General features: G+C 54.4%; 1 protein-coding gene across 7 annotated transcripts in view; it reads right to left on the bottom strand.

The window, feature by feature from the left end:
- ADAR (adenosine deaminase RNA specific) overlaps window positions 1-14781 on the bottom strand; it is a 39196-nt gene that overhangs the window by 2455 nt on the left and 21960 nt on the right. For 3 of the 7 annotated variants that reach the window (XM_036342519.1, XM_036342515.1, XM_036342518.1), the window contains exons 2-14: window positions 13080-14533; window positions 10739-10922; window positions 9727-9875; window positions 9113-9257; window positions 8796-8986; window positions 3592-3817; window positions 3170-3341; window positions 2798-2891; window positions 1895-2017; window positions 1533-1663; window positions 1019-1201; window positions 574-686; window positions 105-232 (exon numbers count right to left, since the gene is read on the bottom strand). In XM_036342519.1, the coding sequence (XP_036198412.1) occupies window positions 105-232; window positions 574-686; window positions 1019-1201; window positions 1533-1663; window positions 1895-2017; window positions 2798-2891; window positions 3170-3341; window positions 3592-3817; window positions 8796-8986; window positions 9113-9257; window positions 9727-9875; window positions 10739-10922; window positions 13080-13816 (2576 nt within the window). In that variant the 5' untranslated portion in view covers window positions 13817-14533. Of the gene's footprint in view, window positions 1-104; window positions 687-1018; window positions 1202-1532; window positions 1664-1894; window positions 2018-2797; window positions 2892-3169; window positions 3342-3591; window positions 3818-8795; window positions 8987-9112; window positions 9258-9726; window positions 9876-10738; window positions 10923-13079; window positions 14534-14781 lie in introns of those variants that run through there. The other 4 variants (XM_036342516.1, XM_036342514.1, XR_004973203.1 and 1 more) reach the window with 4 other exon arrangements.

The raw sequence follows: 14781 nt of genomic DNA, 5'->3' as shown, positions 1-14781 counted from the left end.
CGTTACTCAGCCAGGGCCGGCGCGTGGCGGGTGGGTAGCTCGGAAGCCTGGAGGCTGGCACCCACGCGGTCCCTGTGAGCCGCTCTGTGCTCCCTGCTCCTTACCCGTCCACGGTGCCCCTGGTGCCGTCCAGGATCTCCAGGTCGTAGCCGTCAGCCAAACACCAGTTGACGCTCGTCTCCTTGGTCTTCCCAGACTGCCTTTTGGAATCGTAGACGCTGACCCGGCCAACCTAGGAGTCACAGGGGCAGCGGGAGAGGATGGACACGTCTCAGGAAAAAGGTTAGAAGCAGGGACCCGAGTCTCAGGGGGCAAAGGGAGTGAGGGCTCAGGACCTTGCCCCTCATTTATGTAGGATTCTACGTGGCTGAAACTCTAGGCACACTAACCCCACTTTGATGGAAATTAATTCCAGACTAAAAAGAGGAAAGCTGTTGGCATTCAAAGAAGAAAAGGGTAGGTTCTTGGGATACCAACTAAGGCTCCCTGGGCCACACCGGACTTTTTTGCTCTGTGAACAGATGGCTTGAGAAGGAGAAAATGGCGAGGGAAAAGCAGACGGGGTTATAGCACCTTGGGGTGGTTGACAACAAAGGGATAGCGCAGTCCATTCTCAAACGCACTCCCATCTCTCGTCACACGACAGCAAATGGCACGAGTCAGATGCCCTTGGCTGAAAAGGTAACCTGGGTGTGAGAAAAAGCACACATTTGGCACCAGGAATGAACTGGGAAGGCGGAGGGCTGTGGAGGTCAAGAAAAGGAAGACACTGCCGTTTTAGCCGCTGTGTTTCAGGGACTCATCGGGAAGAGACCTGCCTGGCACGTCCCTCACCTGGGCTTGCTGCCTAAACCCGTCTTCCCATCATGACAGATGGACACTCAGCATCAATTACTGACTCACACACACTTTGAAAAGCGGAGACACTGTGCTAACTCCTGGCCACAAAGCATGCGGTTTGCTGAGATCTGGGCCTAGAATGACAGGCTGGTTCTGGCTCCCGGGATGGGCCCCTTACCCAGTGTGACTGACTTGAGGTACACGGGCTGCAGGAAGTGGGTCAACAGTGCCCCTTGCAGGCCGAGCACGTTCCAGCGGAGGATTTTGTCACTGCAGGACATGGTGCGGAGTCTCTCCCCGAGCCGGATGCCGTCCCAGGTGGGCACAATGTCACTGGACTCCACTGGGATCGTGCCTTCCCCTGCGTGAGAGCTTGGGTCAGACCCACAGCGGCCCTGGGCCGAAGCACGCCCTGTGCGGCTCTATCCAGTCCCATGGCTGTGAGAGGAATAGCCGGGAGCCGACTCCCATGCTGCTACTTCCAGCCAGGCTCTCAGGGCGAGGGCAGCTCTGCCTCCTCTCTGATCCTCATCTTCCTGCGCACATTTCCCCCACCCAGACCTTCCCTCTCCCTGTAAACAGGACCCTCCAACCCCTGCAATTAATGGCAAAGCCCCGGCAGCGGTGCCCGGGGCCCCCAGAGGAGCCCGGGCTCAGCAGAGCCCTGGTGTGGGGAGGAGGCGTGCGCTCACCGTTCTCCACCTTGGTGCGGAGCTTGCCTTGCTTGGGGTTCTCGAAGACGGGGTAGTGGCGGTCTGTGCTCTCCACCGCGCGGTCGCTGCAGGACTTGTCAAAGAGCGCACCGTCCCCACACGGGGCCGTGCTGCAGGACAGGCCCCTGTCAACACTCGCCCAGGCAGAGGTTTCTCTCCCTCCCCCGGGCTCAGGAACTGTCCCACGGGGTGGGAGACAGGGTGGGCAGAAGCGTACGTGGGAGTCATTCCATTCCGGGTCCGTACAGAGCGGAGTGGGGCCCATGGACTCGCTGGTTACGGACTAGGGGAGCATTCCACACCCCCCTGGAGCCGGCAGGGCCCGCTCGGGCGGCACAGACCTGATGTAGAGGTGGAACGACACGGTCTTCTTGATCTGCAGCCTTTTCCCGCCCTTCGCGAGCTCAAATATGCTGTCCTTCGCCGTCTGGGGGTTGTACTTCATCAGCTCGCTGTAGAGAAACCTGCAGGAGGAAGTCGGGTCAGGGACAGTGGGAGCCTGGGGAGCAGCTGCTTCTGGGATCTGGCCCCAGTAAGGAGGCGCCTAACGCTGCAGCCCTTTCAGTTTCTCGGGCAGGAAGGCCCGGGGACTCCTCGGGGCCTCGGCATTTCTTAAAGCCAAGCTGGCCTTTCGGGTCAGTTCATTTCTGCCAAGGGTTCCCGCTCTGGCAGGAGCAGGGGTGCCGGGCAGAACAGCGGCTTCTCCCTGGGCCTCTCGTCAGTGGAAGGAGAGGTGGCTGAGGCGGCGGCTGGCGGGCCAGGGCCGTTTACAGACCCTCCCGCAGAGGGGAGGCCCAGGACCAGGAGGCCATCGTGGGCCTTTTTAAAAAAGGCCCGAAGCAGAGCTGGCAGAGAAAGCGAGGGCACGTAGCAGCCGGCCGAGCAGTGGTGTAGCCTGGTCCCGGTGCAAAGGCTGTCGCCGTGGGGGCGTTAGAGCCACCGTGGGGGCAGGAGGGGCTGGCCCGACCCGCCTGGGGGTGTCGGAGCTGCCGCGGGGGTGGGAGGGGCTGGCCCAACTCGTCTGGGGGTGTCGGAGCCGCTGTAGGGGTGTCGGAGCTGCCGCGGGGGTGGGAGGGGCTGGCCCAACTCGTCTGGGGGTGTCGGAGCTGCCGCGGGGGTGGGAGGGGCTGGCCCAACTCGTCTAGGGGTGTCGGAGCCGCCGTGGGGGCGGGAGGGGCTGGCCCGGCCCGTCTGGGGGTGTCCGAGCCGCCGTGGGGGGCGGAAGGAGCTGGCCGGTCGCGCACCTGATGAAGCCCCTGCGGGAGATGATCTCCGCGTGGCAGTCGTTGACGGTCTCGCCCTTCAGGCTCAGGGAGTCTCCTTTCACACAGCGATTGCCTGCAGGACCGGAAGGAAGGAAGGACGGAGTGTGAATGCCCAAAGGACAGCGATGATGAATGGGCGGGGGTGGGGGCTGCTCGGTCTTAGGGCGTGAAGGCGGCGCGGCCGCACTTCATCAGATCCTGACTCCCGTCCTCCCTTCCCTGGGGATGAGCACGCACCCCCCTCCCCATGATCTGGAGCTAAAGGTTCCTACACTCGCCCCAGGGGACCCCAGGAGAGGACAAGGCCACCTCCAGGCACCGTGTGGGCGGGGGCGGGGCAGCCTCACCGACCTGTCCCCAGGCTGACCACCACTCCCAGGTCTTTGGAGTCTTTCTTCATGATGATGGCAGCCAGGATCTTGCGGCCCAGCAAGGAGGGCTGGAAACTGTTGGTGAGCGCGTTGAAGCACCGGTGGCTCAGCATGGCTATCTGGTCGTGGAAGGTGCTGCCGGTGAGAGGGAGCTGCGGGGGCAGGAGGCCGAGTCAGGGCCCGGAGCCGGGCTGTGGCCGCCACGCCCGAGTGGGCGGGGAGAGCGCGCTCACTCGTCGGTGAACCGTCCTGTCCCCTCGCAGACCTGGTGTCCCTCCCACGTTCTAGGAGGCTAACATGAAAGCCCAGGAATGATGCACATACTAGCAACGGAAAGCTAACTCCACCCGGACGGAGCTGGCTGGACCCCCAAGGAAGAGAGCACGAAAGGAGACGCTTAACTGTCTTTGGCTGTGCATCTGGGGACCTCGAGAGGAGGAGCATAGTTCTTCTGAGAGTGGCCCCTGTCACTGGGGTTACCTCTGTGAAACCCATGCGCTCTGCCTTCTCGTTCTCCCCAATCAGGACGCGGAGGGCGGCGTCCGCTGCCTCCTGCTTGCCTTGTTTCTTGCTGTGCGCGCAGACGGCTGGGAACCAGCGACCCCCAACTTTTGCTTGGTAAACAAACCTTTGGGACGAGAGGCAGGGGACAAAGACAAGCATCTGAATTGCCGGCAGGTGTAGGAAACGCAAGTTTTGCTTAAGAGGCAGCCAACATCAGCCCCATCCCCGTCACAGCCCTCCAAGGCAGCAGTGCCTGGGCTTTGGACATTCCTGGGTCGCAGTGTGGTTTTTGCTAGATTCGGATATAACCTGGACCGTTACTTAGGTCAGAACGTCAAGTCTGCCTTAGACCAGGGAACCAAACTGTCATGAGGAGCTGTTTTTTGATTCCTGGAAGCCTTGGGATGGCTATGGGGGACGGGAGAGCACCTTGGCATGTGACTCTGCTGACTTAAAGGGCTTGAGTAAGCAGGGAGGTGGGCAGTGCCGCTGCGGGCCCGGGGGGGAGGGGGGGGGCCGGGGGCGGGGGGGTCTCACACATATAGAGGGAAGAGCAGGATGGAGCAAAATGGCTGGAGCGTCTCTCCGACCAGAGTTCAAGAAGCCTAGCTTTCAAACACCCTGATCTGCGGGTTGGAGACCCTGCTTTGGCTAATCCACCTGGGTATGGGAAAGGCTTCAGATCGAGGCTGGGCAGCTCAGGCGGTCACGGGAACCGAGCTTCTCGCTAGTCCTTGCTCACCCAAGGCACTGAACGCCTTCACTCTATTGTGCTGGGGCCAGAGGTGCTGCAGGGCGGTGGGCTGGCGGCCGGTGAAGGACAGGGACAGTGGGTGAACGACCCTGGAGGGGCGGCCTAGCATGGTGGGTCTCCGCCAGGTGGAGATTTCACGGCTGTTCATGTGTTTGCACATGGATCACGTATGTATCGATGATAAAATCTGTGAATTGTGCAGTTAGAATCCTTACAGCCGCACTGTCCAGTATGGTAGATACTAGCCACACGAGGCTATTAACTTTGATTAAAATTCAATACAATTAATAATTCAGTTCCTCAGTCACACTAGCCACATTTCAAATGCTCAATAACCACATGTGGCTGGTGGTCAGCCTTTTTAGCAAAACGCTGGGGACAAAAGCTCCTGGAATGAGTTAAGAAAGTGAAGACAAAGACTACAAATAATTGAGAGGTTTGGCTGGGAGGGGAGCAGAGAGATGAGGTGGGCTCAAGGGAAGGTGCCAAGGTCGGACATGGGCATGTCTGCAGGCTGACAGAAGTACCCAGCCTGGAGCCGAGGGAGGGAGGGACCCGAAGGGGCGGATGAGAGGGAAGGGGCCCAGGCACAGCGATGGAGGAAGGATGCTTCCGGCAGGTGGTGCGGACAGAAGCACAGAAGCAGGCAGGGAGGTGGATTTGCTGATGGCCAAGGTGAAGTACTGGTCATATGATTATCGCTATTTTCTCAATTAAGTGTGAACTAAGATCACCAGTTTGGAGTGAGGAAGAGGGATTTTGGTGGAAATTTGAAGAAAGAGGCAAAGGTCTGAAGTGGTTTTCTCAGAGTAGGAAAAAGGCTGGGAAGGGAACACCGGGGGTGGAGGCAGGTGGCAGCCCCTCAGTTAGAACCTTTCAGTGCTGGGAAGGCAGCAGCATGACGTCTCCAAGGCCCGTGGCCTCCCATCAGCTCGTCTCACCGGCCGGGCGCCCTGTGCTGTCTGCCCCGCCCACCAGGCCTCCTGCAGCTGCCTAGCAGCTCTGCTCTCTTCCCACCGCAGCAGCAGCACCGTAGGCGACTGTCTCCTCCGCCTAGAGCCCCCCACTTCCCTCTTAATCTCCCTCCTTCTCAGAGAAGCCCTCGCCCCTCCGGACTCGGGTCATGCACGGAGGTTGTCATGCACATGCCCCTCGAGCCCTTTGTCATACATGTCGAACACGAGAGCTCACGTTTCTTTACGTGACTATTGATGACTGTCTGGCTCCTGCACTAACAAATAAGACGTACTCCACAAATACTGGTTGAATGACTAAAGTAGGGAGGTCAGGTGACTACTGCCCTGGGTTCCGTGAGAGAAGAATGTGCTTAGCCTAGAGGGTAAGTGGAGCTGGAAAGACGAGGAAGGATTTGGGATGGAAATTGTAGACATGACAGAACTCACGGATGGAGTGGTGTCATTTACTGAGATGGGAAGACAAGGGCAGAGAGGTTGAGGGAGCAAAAATCAAGAGTGCTGCTTTGGAGATGTCCGTCCAAGAAGCGGCAAGGAAGCAGCTGGATCGAGGAGTCTGGCGCTCTGAAAAGGTCTCCAGCATTTTGATATTAAAAGTTGTAAGCCATAGGCGGTTTGGCTCAGTGGACAGAGCGTCGGCCCATGGGTTCGATTCCAGTCAAGGGTGCATGCCTTGATCCCCAGCCCGGTCGAGTCCCATGCAGGAGGCAACCAATCGATGTTTCTGTCTCTCCCCTCCCTTCCACTCTCTCTAAAAATCAATGGAAAATATCTTCGAGGGAGGATAAAAACAAACAAAAAAGGTAAAAAAAAAAAATTAGTGAAGGTTGCCAAGAGGACAGAGAGGAAGGAAAAAGAGAGGACCCAGCATGACTCACATTAAGGAGTAAAGTGTGTTACTGTGCCAGACGTTCAATAAACGTAGCTTCTACATTAGTGTCTTCCCTCCGCAGTGCAGCCTTCCTCGACTCCCCAGGGACACCGGCCAATGTGCACTGTGTCCCCACAGTCCCTTGCATTCACCTCCAGTAAGCCCTGTGCTGTGCTTCTGTGTCTGCAGTCCATTCAGGGGCGCTTTTCATATCTTTAATCTGGTTCACAGTGAGTTCTTAGGTTCTGAGTGAATGACTGATTTGAAGCCCTAGGGAGGACTGTATGGAAAATTTTACAGAAGTGAAAGAGGAAATGGACTAAACCTGCCACAGATGGAGGTTAAAGGACGAGGGGAGTGCGAAGGGTGTGAATGAGGAGCCTGTGGCTTTAACCAAGGGTGGAGCCCGTGACACATCGTAAATGCATCGTGCCCAGGAGAGGGCCTTTTCTGGCCTCGTTGATGTTGACTGTTCTAAAGTGGGGTGCACGCTGGTTGAAGTACTAGGTTTAAAAAAAAAAAATCCCCACCCAAGGATATTTTTTTCCATTGATTTTCAGAGAGAATGGAAAGGAGGGAAAGAGAAAGTGAATTGAGAGATACAGCGATTGGTTTTTCTCCTTTAATCTATTAATATGGTAAATTATGATAAATATCTGAATGTAGAATAATCTTTGGTGCCATTTTTCACATTTTAAAATGGCAAAGATAAAAATGTTGATAATACCATATTGGTCATGGTGTAAGGGAAAAGCCATTTTTATATATGGGGTGGGGCAAAAGTAGGTTTGAAAATTATTCATATGGAAATAATACAATAATTAATAAAATAATAATATAAGCATAAACTCTGTGTACTCACAGCTATAAACCTACTTTTGCCCACCCTGTATTGTTGGTATAAGCATAAACTGGTATAATTTTCACTGGAGGAAAGTTTGGCAATATTTGCCAAAATTCTGTATGTACATAACATGTTATTCATTGCAGCCTTGTTTATCATAGCAAAAGTTTGGAAACAATCCAAGTGGTCATCAATAAGTGCTGGTTAAATAAATCATGACATTGGCCCACTGCACTTTGTAGCCATATACAAAGAATACAAAGTAACATGGAAACTCTCCAAGGTAATGCTGTTATATGTGGAAAGCAAGCTGGAGATCAATATATATACTTCCCTGTATTTATACGAGGGTACTATGAAAGGATACATAATAACCAAGTTACTACATGTTGGTGTGTTGGGTGGGTGTATGTGTGTGTGTAGGTGAGAGTTGGGCCAAAGGGAGAATGGGTGAGAATGAGCTTTATATATTTTTTTATTTTTGAGTAATTTTAATTTGGATAGTCTATTACCTATTAAAAAAAAAACTTAAAAAGAAGTATATGACCCATGTTTGCCCAGAAATTCCTAAAAATGTGTACTACAGACATGTAAGCAGACATACGTAGAAGGACAGTTACTGAGGAGTATTTTTTGGTTTTTTTTTATTGATTTTTTTACAGAGGGGAAGGGAGAGGAATAGAGAGTTAGAAACATTGATCAGCTGCCTCCTGCACACTCCCTCTACTGGGGATGTGCCCGCAACCAAGGTACATGCCCTTGACCGGAATCGAACCTGGGACCCTTGAGTCTGCAGGCTGATGCCCTATCCACTGAGCCAAACCGGTCAGGGCAGAAGTGTTTTTAATAGGAAGACCAAAACCAACCTAAATGTCATTGGAAATGGGCTAAATAGATTATGTAAGGGTGGGTGCTTCAACAGCAACAACAGTCTCTTTCTTAAATTAGGTAAACTACATGGGTGTCTGTTTCAGAAAAGACCTTTCATATCTCTGGTTTAATAGCTGTGCAGGAGTCGGACAGATCTGTACATGCTGATTTGTAATGATCTCTACTGGTAAGGAAAGGAGTTAAGGCCTGGCACAGAACATATGTTAAATACTTATTTTTAAAACCAAAAGAAAAACATGCTAATATATGCTCGAAAGTTCTAGAGGGCCTCAGTCAGTTGGTAATAGTGTATGGGGAGTGTGGGGAGGGAACTAGAGTCTGTGTTAGAAATGAGACCTTTCGTTGCATACTTTTTGAATCAGCTTGAGTGATTTTCTTGAAAATTAAAATTAGTTAAAATTAAAAAGGATTATACTCATTGGAAAAGTGACTATAATCTCAAGATGGTTCATCGTCTAGGGCAGGGTGGGGAACCTTTTTCTGCCAAGGGCCATTTGGATATTTTTAACAGCATTCACCGGCCATACCAAATTATCAACTTAAAAATTCTGTTGCTATGAAAAAGCTCCTAGGTTTATTACATTTCGAGCTCCACCCGTAACGGTTGCCTTGGCAGGGCCAGACCAGATGATACGGGCCGCGGGCCGCCTGCTCCCCACCCGTTCTAGGGGGGTCACGGAGACACGGCTAACGCACATCCTTCCTTTCCCTGGGTTCCAGGTGGACCCCACCTGTGACACATGCTGCGGTCGGGACAGGAACACTCACTTGGGCTCGTGAGGAGGTCCGGACTGGTCAACCAGCTTGAACTCGGCAGCGAAGCCGTGGGAGCGGGCGTACTCCAACAGGCCGCCCACCGGGTTGGTGTTCAGGTATCTGACGAGCTCGCCGATCTTCCTAACCTTGTTGGGCATCATCGATTCCAAGTTATCAAATGACTCCGTGCTGGTACCTCCGGACTGAAAGAGAATCAGCCGAACCAAGAGGAACCGTAAACGCTGAAGGCGACCGAGGACTCCCGGGCAACCCTAAGCCATCCTGCTGCTAAACATGACCGGCACCTTCTGAGTCGAAAATGGCCTCACCTGGTTATCGGAAGGTGCCGAGTTGGTGGCCTCCTCGTGCAGGGCCTTCATGGCTTCCTCGGCGGCCATCTGCTTGGCCGCTTTCTTGCTGGGGGCACTCACGGTGGGGAAAGTGTGGTTTCCCATGGCAACACAGTACTGGAACCTGGCGGGAGAGGAGAGGATGAAAATGGCGGCGGTGGAGGGATTTACCTAGCCCGTGTCCGTGGTCGTCCTTTAGGACTTGCCGCTTCCTGGCACACCTCTCCTCTGTGCCTTGAAGAGCTGGCGCCTTTCTCCCTCCTCCTGCCCCGTCTCTGAGCCTGGCTGACCCTGCTCAGCATTTAAGCATCGGCCTAGCTTCACTTCCTCCTCCTCCTCCTGAACATCTAAGTCTGCAGAGCCTCAGAGCAGAGCTTGTCAGGTAGGCCCGGGCTTGCACCGATTTGTCCCACCACCAGTAAACCTCCACGCTGTGTACCCCCCTCGTGCCTGGTCCCTGCTTCGCCCTTTGAATTCCTAGTCCCAGCAACCATGCCATCATGAAATCATCTGCCTTCTCAGAGGGGGTAAGGAGAACTGCATCTCTTTTTTTGAGAAAACCTCAGCAGAGATACATGACACAAGAGATGTACTTGGGGTCATGGGCAGGGCCTTCTCTGGATAGGAGGCGGAATTCGCAGGAGCTCCCCAACTTGTGCACACACTCAAGCAATGTACTGACGGGGTTCTTCCCAGATAAGAAGGAAGTTGCTGAAGGGGTGGTGGACGGGGACTCTGCAGTCTGCAGAAAACGAGAGACAAGAAAAAACACAGCACAGATAGTGAGAAAACACTGGCTAGCCCATCACAGAGCGGGAACGGGGGTGGGGGGGGAGGGGGGGGCGGGTGGAAAGAGAACTTCTTTTGGTCAGCCACACATTTGGGCTGGCTTCCGAAGGAACAGGGCTGTGGCGTTTTTAAGCATCAAAGGAAAGGGTGAGTTAGAGGTTCTGGGTCTCTTTAAAAAAATTTTTTTTTATTGATTTCAGAGGGAGAGAGAGAAACATCAATGATGAGAATCATTATCACCTGCCTCCTGCACGCTCCCTGCTGGGGATCAAGCCCACAACCCAGGCATGTGCCCTGACCGGGAATCGAACCGTGACCTCATAGGTCAGTGATGGCGAACCTATGACACGTGTGTCAGAGGTGACACGTGAACTCGTTTTTTTGGTTGATTTTTCTTTGTTAAGTGGCATTTAAATATATAAAATAAATATCAAAAATATAAATATTTGTTTAGTATGGTTGCAAATATCAAAAAATTTCTATATGTGACACAGCACCAGAGTTAAGTTAGGGTTTTTCAAAATGCTGACGTGCCGAGCTCAAAAGGTTCGCCATCACTGTCATAGGTCGACGCTCAACCACTGAGCCACTGGGGCCTGGCTGAGTCTCCTTTCCATCTTCGAGAGGAGACTGGACTCGGTAATCTTCCATGTCTCTTTCAACTCCTGGTGAGGGGGTGGTTGAGGGCACAGCAGCAGCTGACTCTGAGACACAGCATCAGTTGCTGGGCCGAGACGCTTCTAGAAGGCCAGAGAAAGCCCTGCTCCTTCACCGACAGGAAAGGAACGGATACCCTCGCAGAGGGCGGACACCTACCTTCTCTGCCTCTTTCTCGAGGGAAGGGTAGTAGGATTCTTCGGGTCTGCCACTGTCCTTGGCTTTTGCTTCCTCGAGCAGGATGGTCATGGCTTTCATGGCTGCATCCTGCTTGGCCACTTTCTTGCTGCCAGCTTCAGCCGGGGGAAACTCTCGGCCACTGATGACAACTTGGAATTTAAATCTTGATGGAAAGTGATTAGATGTGTGAACACTAGCCTAGGCCTCCCTTCTGCCCTCTCCAAAGAGATCTTCACCCTGGAATTGCTGCTCCTTTAAGGGGCTGTTCGACTGGCAGAGGACATGGAGGGCAGGCCAGGGACTCCTGTCCTTCGGAGGCTCAGCCTGTCCCTGCTTTTCAGAAGCAAAGCAGCCAGTGACCCTCTCCCCCTGGCTCATTAGAGCAAACACAGCCACAGGTGATATGAGACTAGCTCAGGGGAAACCCACTCTCAACAATGAACTGAGATAAAGTCTATAAAAATGATGAGCTAAAGCAGGGGTCCTCAACCTTTTTAAACAGGGGTCCAGTTCACTGTCCCTCAGACCGTTGGAGGGCCGGACTATAGTTTAAAAAAAACTATGAACAAATTCCTATGCACACTGCACATATCTTACTTTGAAGTAAAAAAACAAAACGGGAATAAATACAGTATTTGTATTTGCATGTGGCCCGCGGGCTGTAGTTTGAGGACCCCTGAGCTAAAGTCACCATTACAGCCTTGTTAGTAACCAAGCCTTCTTCCTAAAGCAGCTGCAGCAGGCTGGCCACCCACGGGCAGGTCCTAAGGCAAGCGAAGGCTCTCACAGGGCAGTCTCCCGCCCCGGACACCTACAGGGACCAGAACACCTGTCACTTCCTGGGGTCTGTTTCTGTCCCAGCCTACCCACAGGACACACCACTCTTACGGTTTGTGCTGAGTCACTCTGAAGCTCTATCTGAAGCCTGTGATGGAAGGAATGTCCCTGTTATGTAGAAAGCCAACACGCACTTGTCCTAGGCCTCTGGCCTGAGCTTAGACTGCCTTTGTTCAAGCTTTCAAATTTGTCCAGCCCTTTGCTCAGTCTGGGATTTCATTTAGAAAAAGTAAGTCAAATTTCTTATTTCCCAGGTCTTCTGAAATGTGTGAATATGGCATCAATGTTTCTTATAGCTGGAGTCCAAAGAAAGGTTAGCCACCAAACCCACTGCTTGTCCCCAACCCTGGGGACAGGGACAGAGGAACGTGAGCGAGCATGACGGCCATCCAGTCTCTACCCCAAACGAACAAGCCAGCCCAGGCCCTGCCACTTCTGGACGGACACACATCCTCTCCCTAACAGCTCTCCCGCGACACCATCGCCGAGTGATTAAGACGGGCGCAAGGAGGGAGAACGGTGAAGCTGGGAATCCTGCCCTTAGCAAACAGCCTAGGATATAGGATAGCCTCTCCCGCCCTCGCTAGCTGGTGTGCAGCCACTGAGCGTCAGTGGGTTCAGCAGCTCCCTCTGGGCCTGCCTGTCTTCCTCAATCTGTCCGCCGGCCTGCAGGAGCCGGCCAGCTGTCTGAGTGGGGTCACCTCTGGTTTCACAGCTTAGGAGCAGCAGCAAGTGGAGCCCACCCATCCGTGCAGAGGAGGTGAGATCAGAACCGCCACTAGGTAGGCGGGCAGCCTTGCGTGCTCTATCCCGTCCTGTCCCTGCGGAAAGGGGGCTGGGGGTGGGTTTGAATCCACTGCTGCTGGCAGCACAAGCTGCCCTTGCTTGTGTGTGCAGCCTGCCCCCACCCACTGCTCCTGGACCACCCTGGGGACTTAGTGTGGGGAAGGGGGAACGGCAAGGGCCCCCTTAAGAGGCAGACATGACACTGATGCATGAAAGCTAAGCATTTCCCAAGAAGCTTCATTTTAGCCAATGGGGTCAGCCTTCCCTTTGCTCAGCCAGGATTCTGGCTGGTCTGAGGTCTACATTCCTTGCTCAAGATCTAGAGCAGGGGTGGGGACCGTCCGGCCCACGGGCCATATAAAGGCCCTCGAAATCATTGGGTCTGGCCCTGCCAAGGCAACTACAGGCGGGACTCAAAATTCAGTAAATCTAGGAGCTCTTTTCACAGCGACATAATTTATATTCAGTGAATTATAATTAAGCAAATGCTGTTATAAATATCCAAATGCCTTTGGCAGACAAAAGGCTCCCCACCCCTGATCTAGAGGAAGGGCCAACAAGGGTGCTTTGGCCAGAGGGCAGAAAGGAAGAGGGAGAAGTCGGGGCCACCACACAACACTGCTCATGAGTCAGCAAACTGTCAGGGGCAAGAGCGCCTGACCCAACCCTAGGTCGGTCCGGTCCCGGGCTCTCTTACCGAGGTTCATGGGGTGGTCCGCTCTGCCCTATGAGGTTGAACTCACAGGTCTGACTAGCGAACTGAGCATATTCTAACAGCCCGCTGATGGGGTTCTTCAACTGGCACTCAGCCAGCTTCTTGTAGGGTGAACACCGTGGCAGGCCATGACTGTAGAAGGAGGGCATCTCCATGATGGCTCGAAACTCCCCTGGGGCTGTGTGGATACTATTCAAGTCATCTGGGATGTCATCTGTGGCCCACTGGCCATTCTCAAAGTCCACATACCCAGGTTTTGAGGGGCCATTGTCACAAACAGGTGGTTTCGGTTTCACTGGTTCTGGGGAGACCTGTGGCCTACTTTCTGCCTTGATGACCGGCTCCTGCCCATTCTCCACTTTTTCTGTGGCGGCTTCGTTTGAGGCATCTGGTGCGGCTTCGTTTGAGGCGTCTGGCGCGGGTGAGTTACAGGCGGGAAGCTCTGCGTCTGTTTTGGTCTCAGGGATAGCAGCTTGCGTGGCTTCGGGGACACTGTTCGTACTTCTCTTCATTTGTATCCTCTCTCGCTTCTTGTCCGTCAGGTACCAGATTGGAGGGGTTGCCCCTTCCCTGTACACGTCCCCCTGCCTTTCCAAGTCAATCAGTACGGCGTTGACATCGCGGGCTTTCGAGAGGCCGATATTTTTAGCCAAATTCAGGGCGGAGGACTTGACCACGTCAAACAGGTGGTTGCAGATGTCTTCCTTGATCTCGGCCATGTCGGCAGGCTCAGGGGGGTCCTCCGAGTCGGACGCGGGGCTCCTGCCTGCGGTTTCCCAGCTGGGGCCCGGGTCTGGAGCTCCCTGGCTCCAGCCGTCTGCTGTCGCTACTCGGCTGTGCTGGTTCAGAGGCTGAACGGGAGCTGCGATTCTCCACAAAGGGGGCGTTCCCGCCTCCCTGTGCAGCACACCCTTGTCTTCCAGGCAGTATAAGATGTGGTTGATTTCCTTCTTTGGGGCCTGGAGCTTCCGAGCCAGGTCATGTGCTGTGGTGGCCTTCCCTTCGCCACGCTCCTGCAGGAGCTCTAAGACCCTGTGCTCCTGATCCTGGCCGAGGCTCAGTGCCTGGAAATGTGAGGACAGCCGATCAATACCGCCCCACGGCCGAGCCCTGCCGCGTGGGGAAGGAGGCCAGAACCCTCTGGGGCGTACCTGGCTCCTGAGAGGCACACCCCTGGGGACCCCCCAGATCTCCCGCTGCCAGCCTCGGGCAGGCGGTCCTGGAAACCGTGGCCAGGGCTCAGGGAGGAGGGGTGACGGTGGTGGTGGTGCCTGCTGTCCAATGAGGGGCGCTTCTGGGAGCCGACCCTTGAGAAACTCTATTTGCTGAAGCTGGAAACTCTGAGGATAAGATGCTGGCTCTGGCTGCCGGTGCCTGCGCTTGCTGTGCTCATAGCCTTGAAATGGACCGGGGTAGTATCTGCCGAAAGAACACCCCTGCAGAACGAGAAGACGAACCGGGACGTGAGCAGTGGTGAGCCTGGGCCTTCCTCCTGCGGGGGGTGCAGGGGCGGGGGTGCTGCCCCTGATTTCTAGTGGCGGGAAAGTGTGTGTGATGAGGGCGGGGGGCCCAGCAAGGACGGCTTGCCCACCAAAGAGGAGAGAGAGGGGCAGGAAGTGCACACAGAGCTCCCAGGGGCAGCACGGCCGCTCCAGCAGCCCAACTTGTTCTGTTCCCTTTGGCA

The sequence above is a fragment of the Myotis myotis genome, unplaced genomic scaffold (genome assembly GCF_014108235.1).
Source record: "Myotis myotis isolate mMyoMyo1 unplaced genomic scaffold, mMyoMyo1.p scaffold_m19_p_18, whole genome shotgun sequence".
Lineage (NCBI taxonomy): Eukaryota > Metazoa > Chordata > Mammalia > Chiroptera > Vespertilionidae > Myotis > Myotis myotis.
This window is presented reverse-complemented; position numbering and strand designations above follow the sequence as displayed.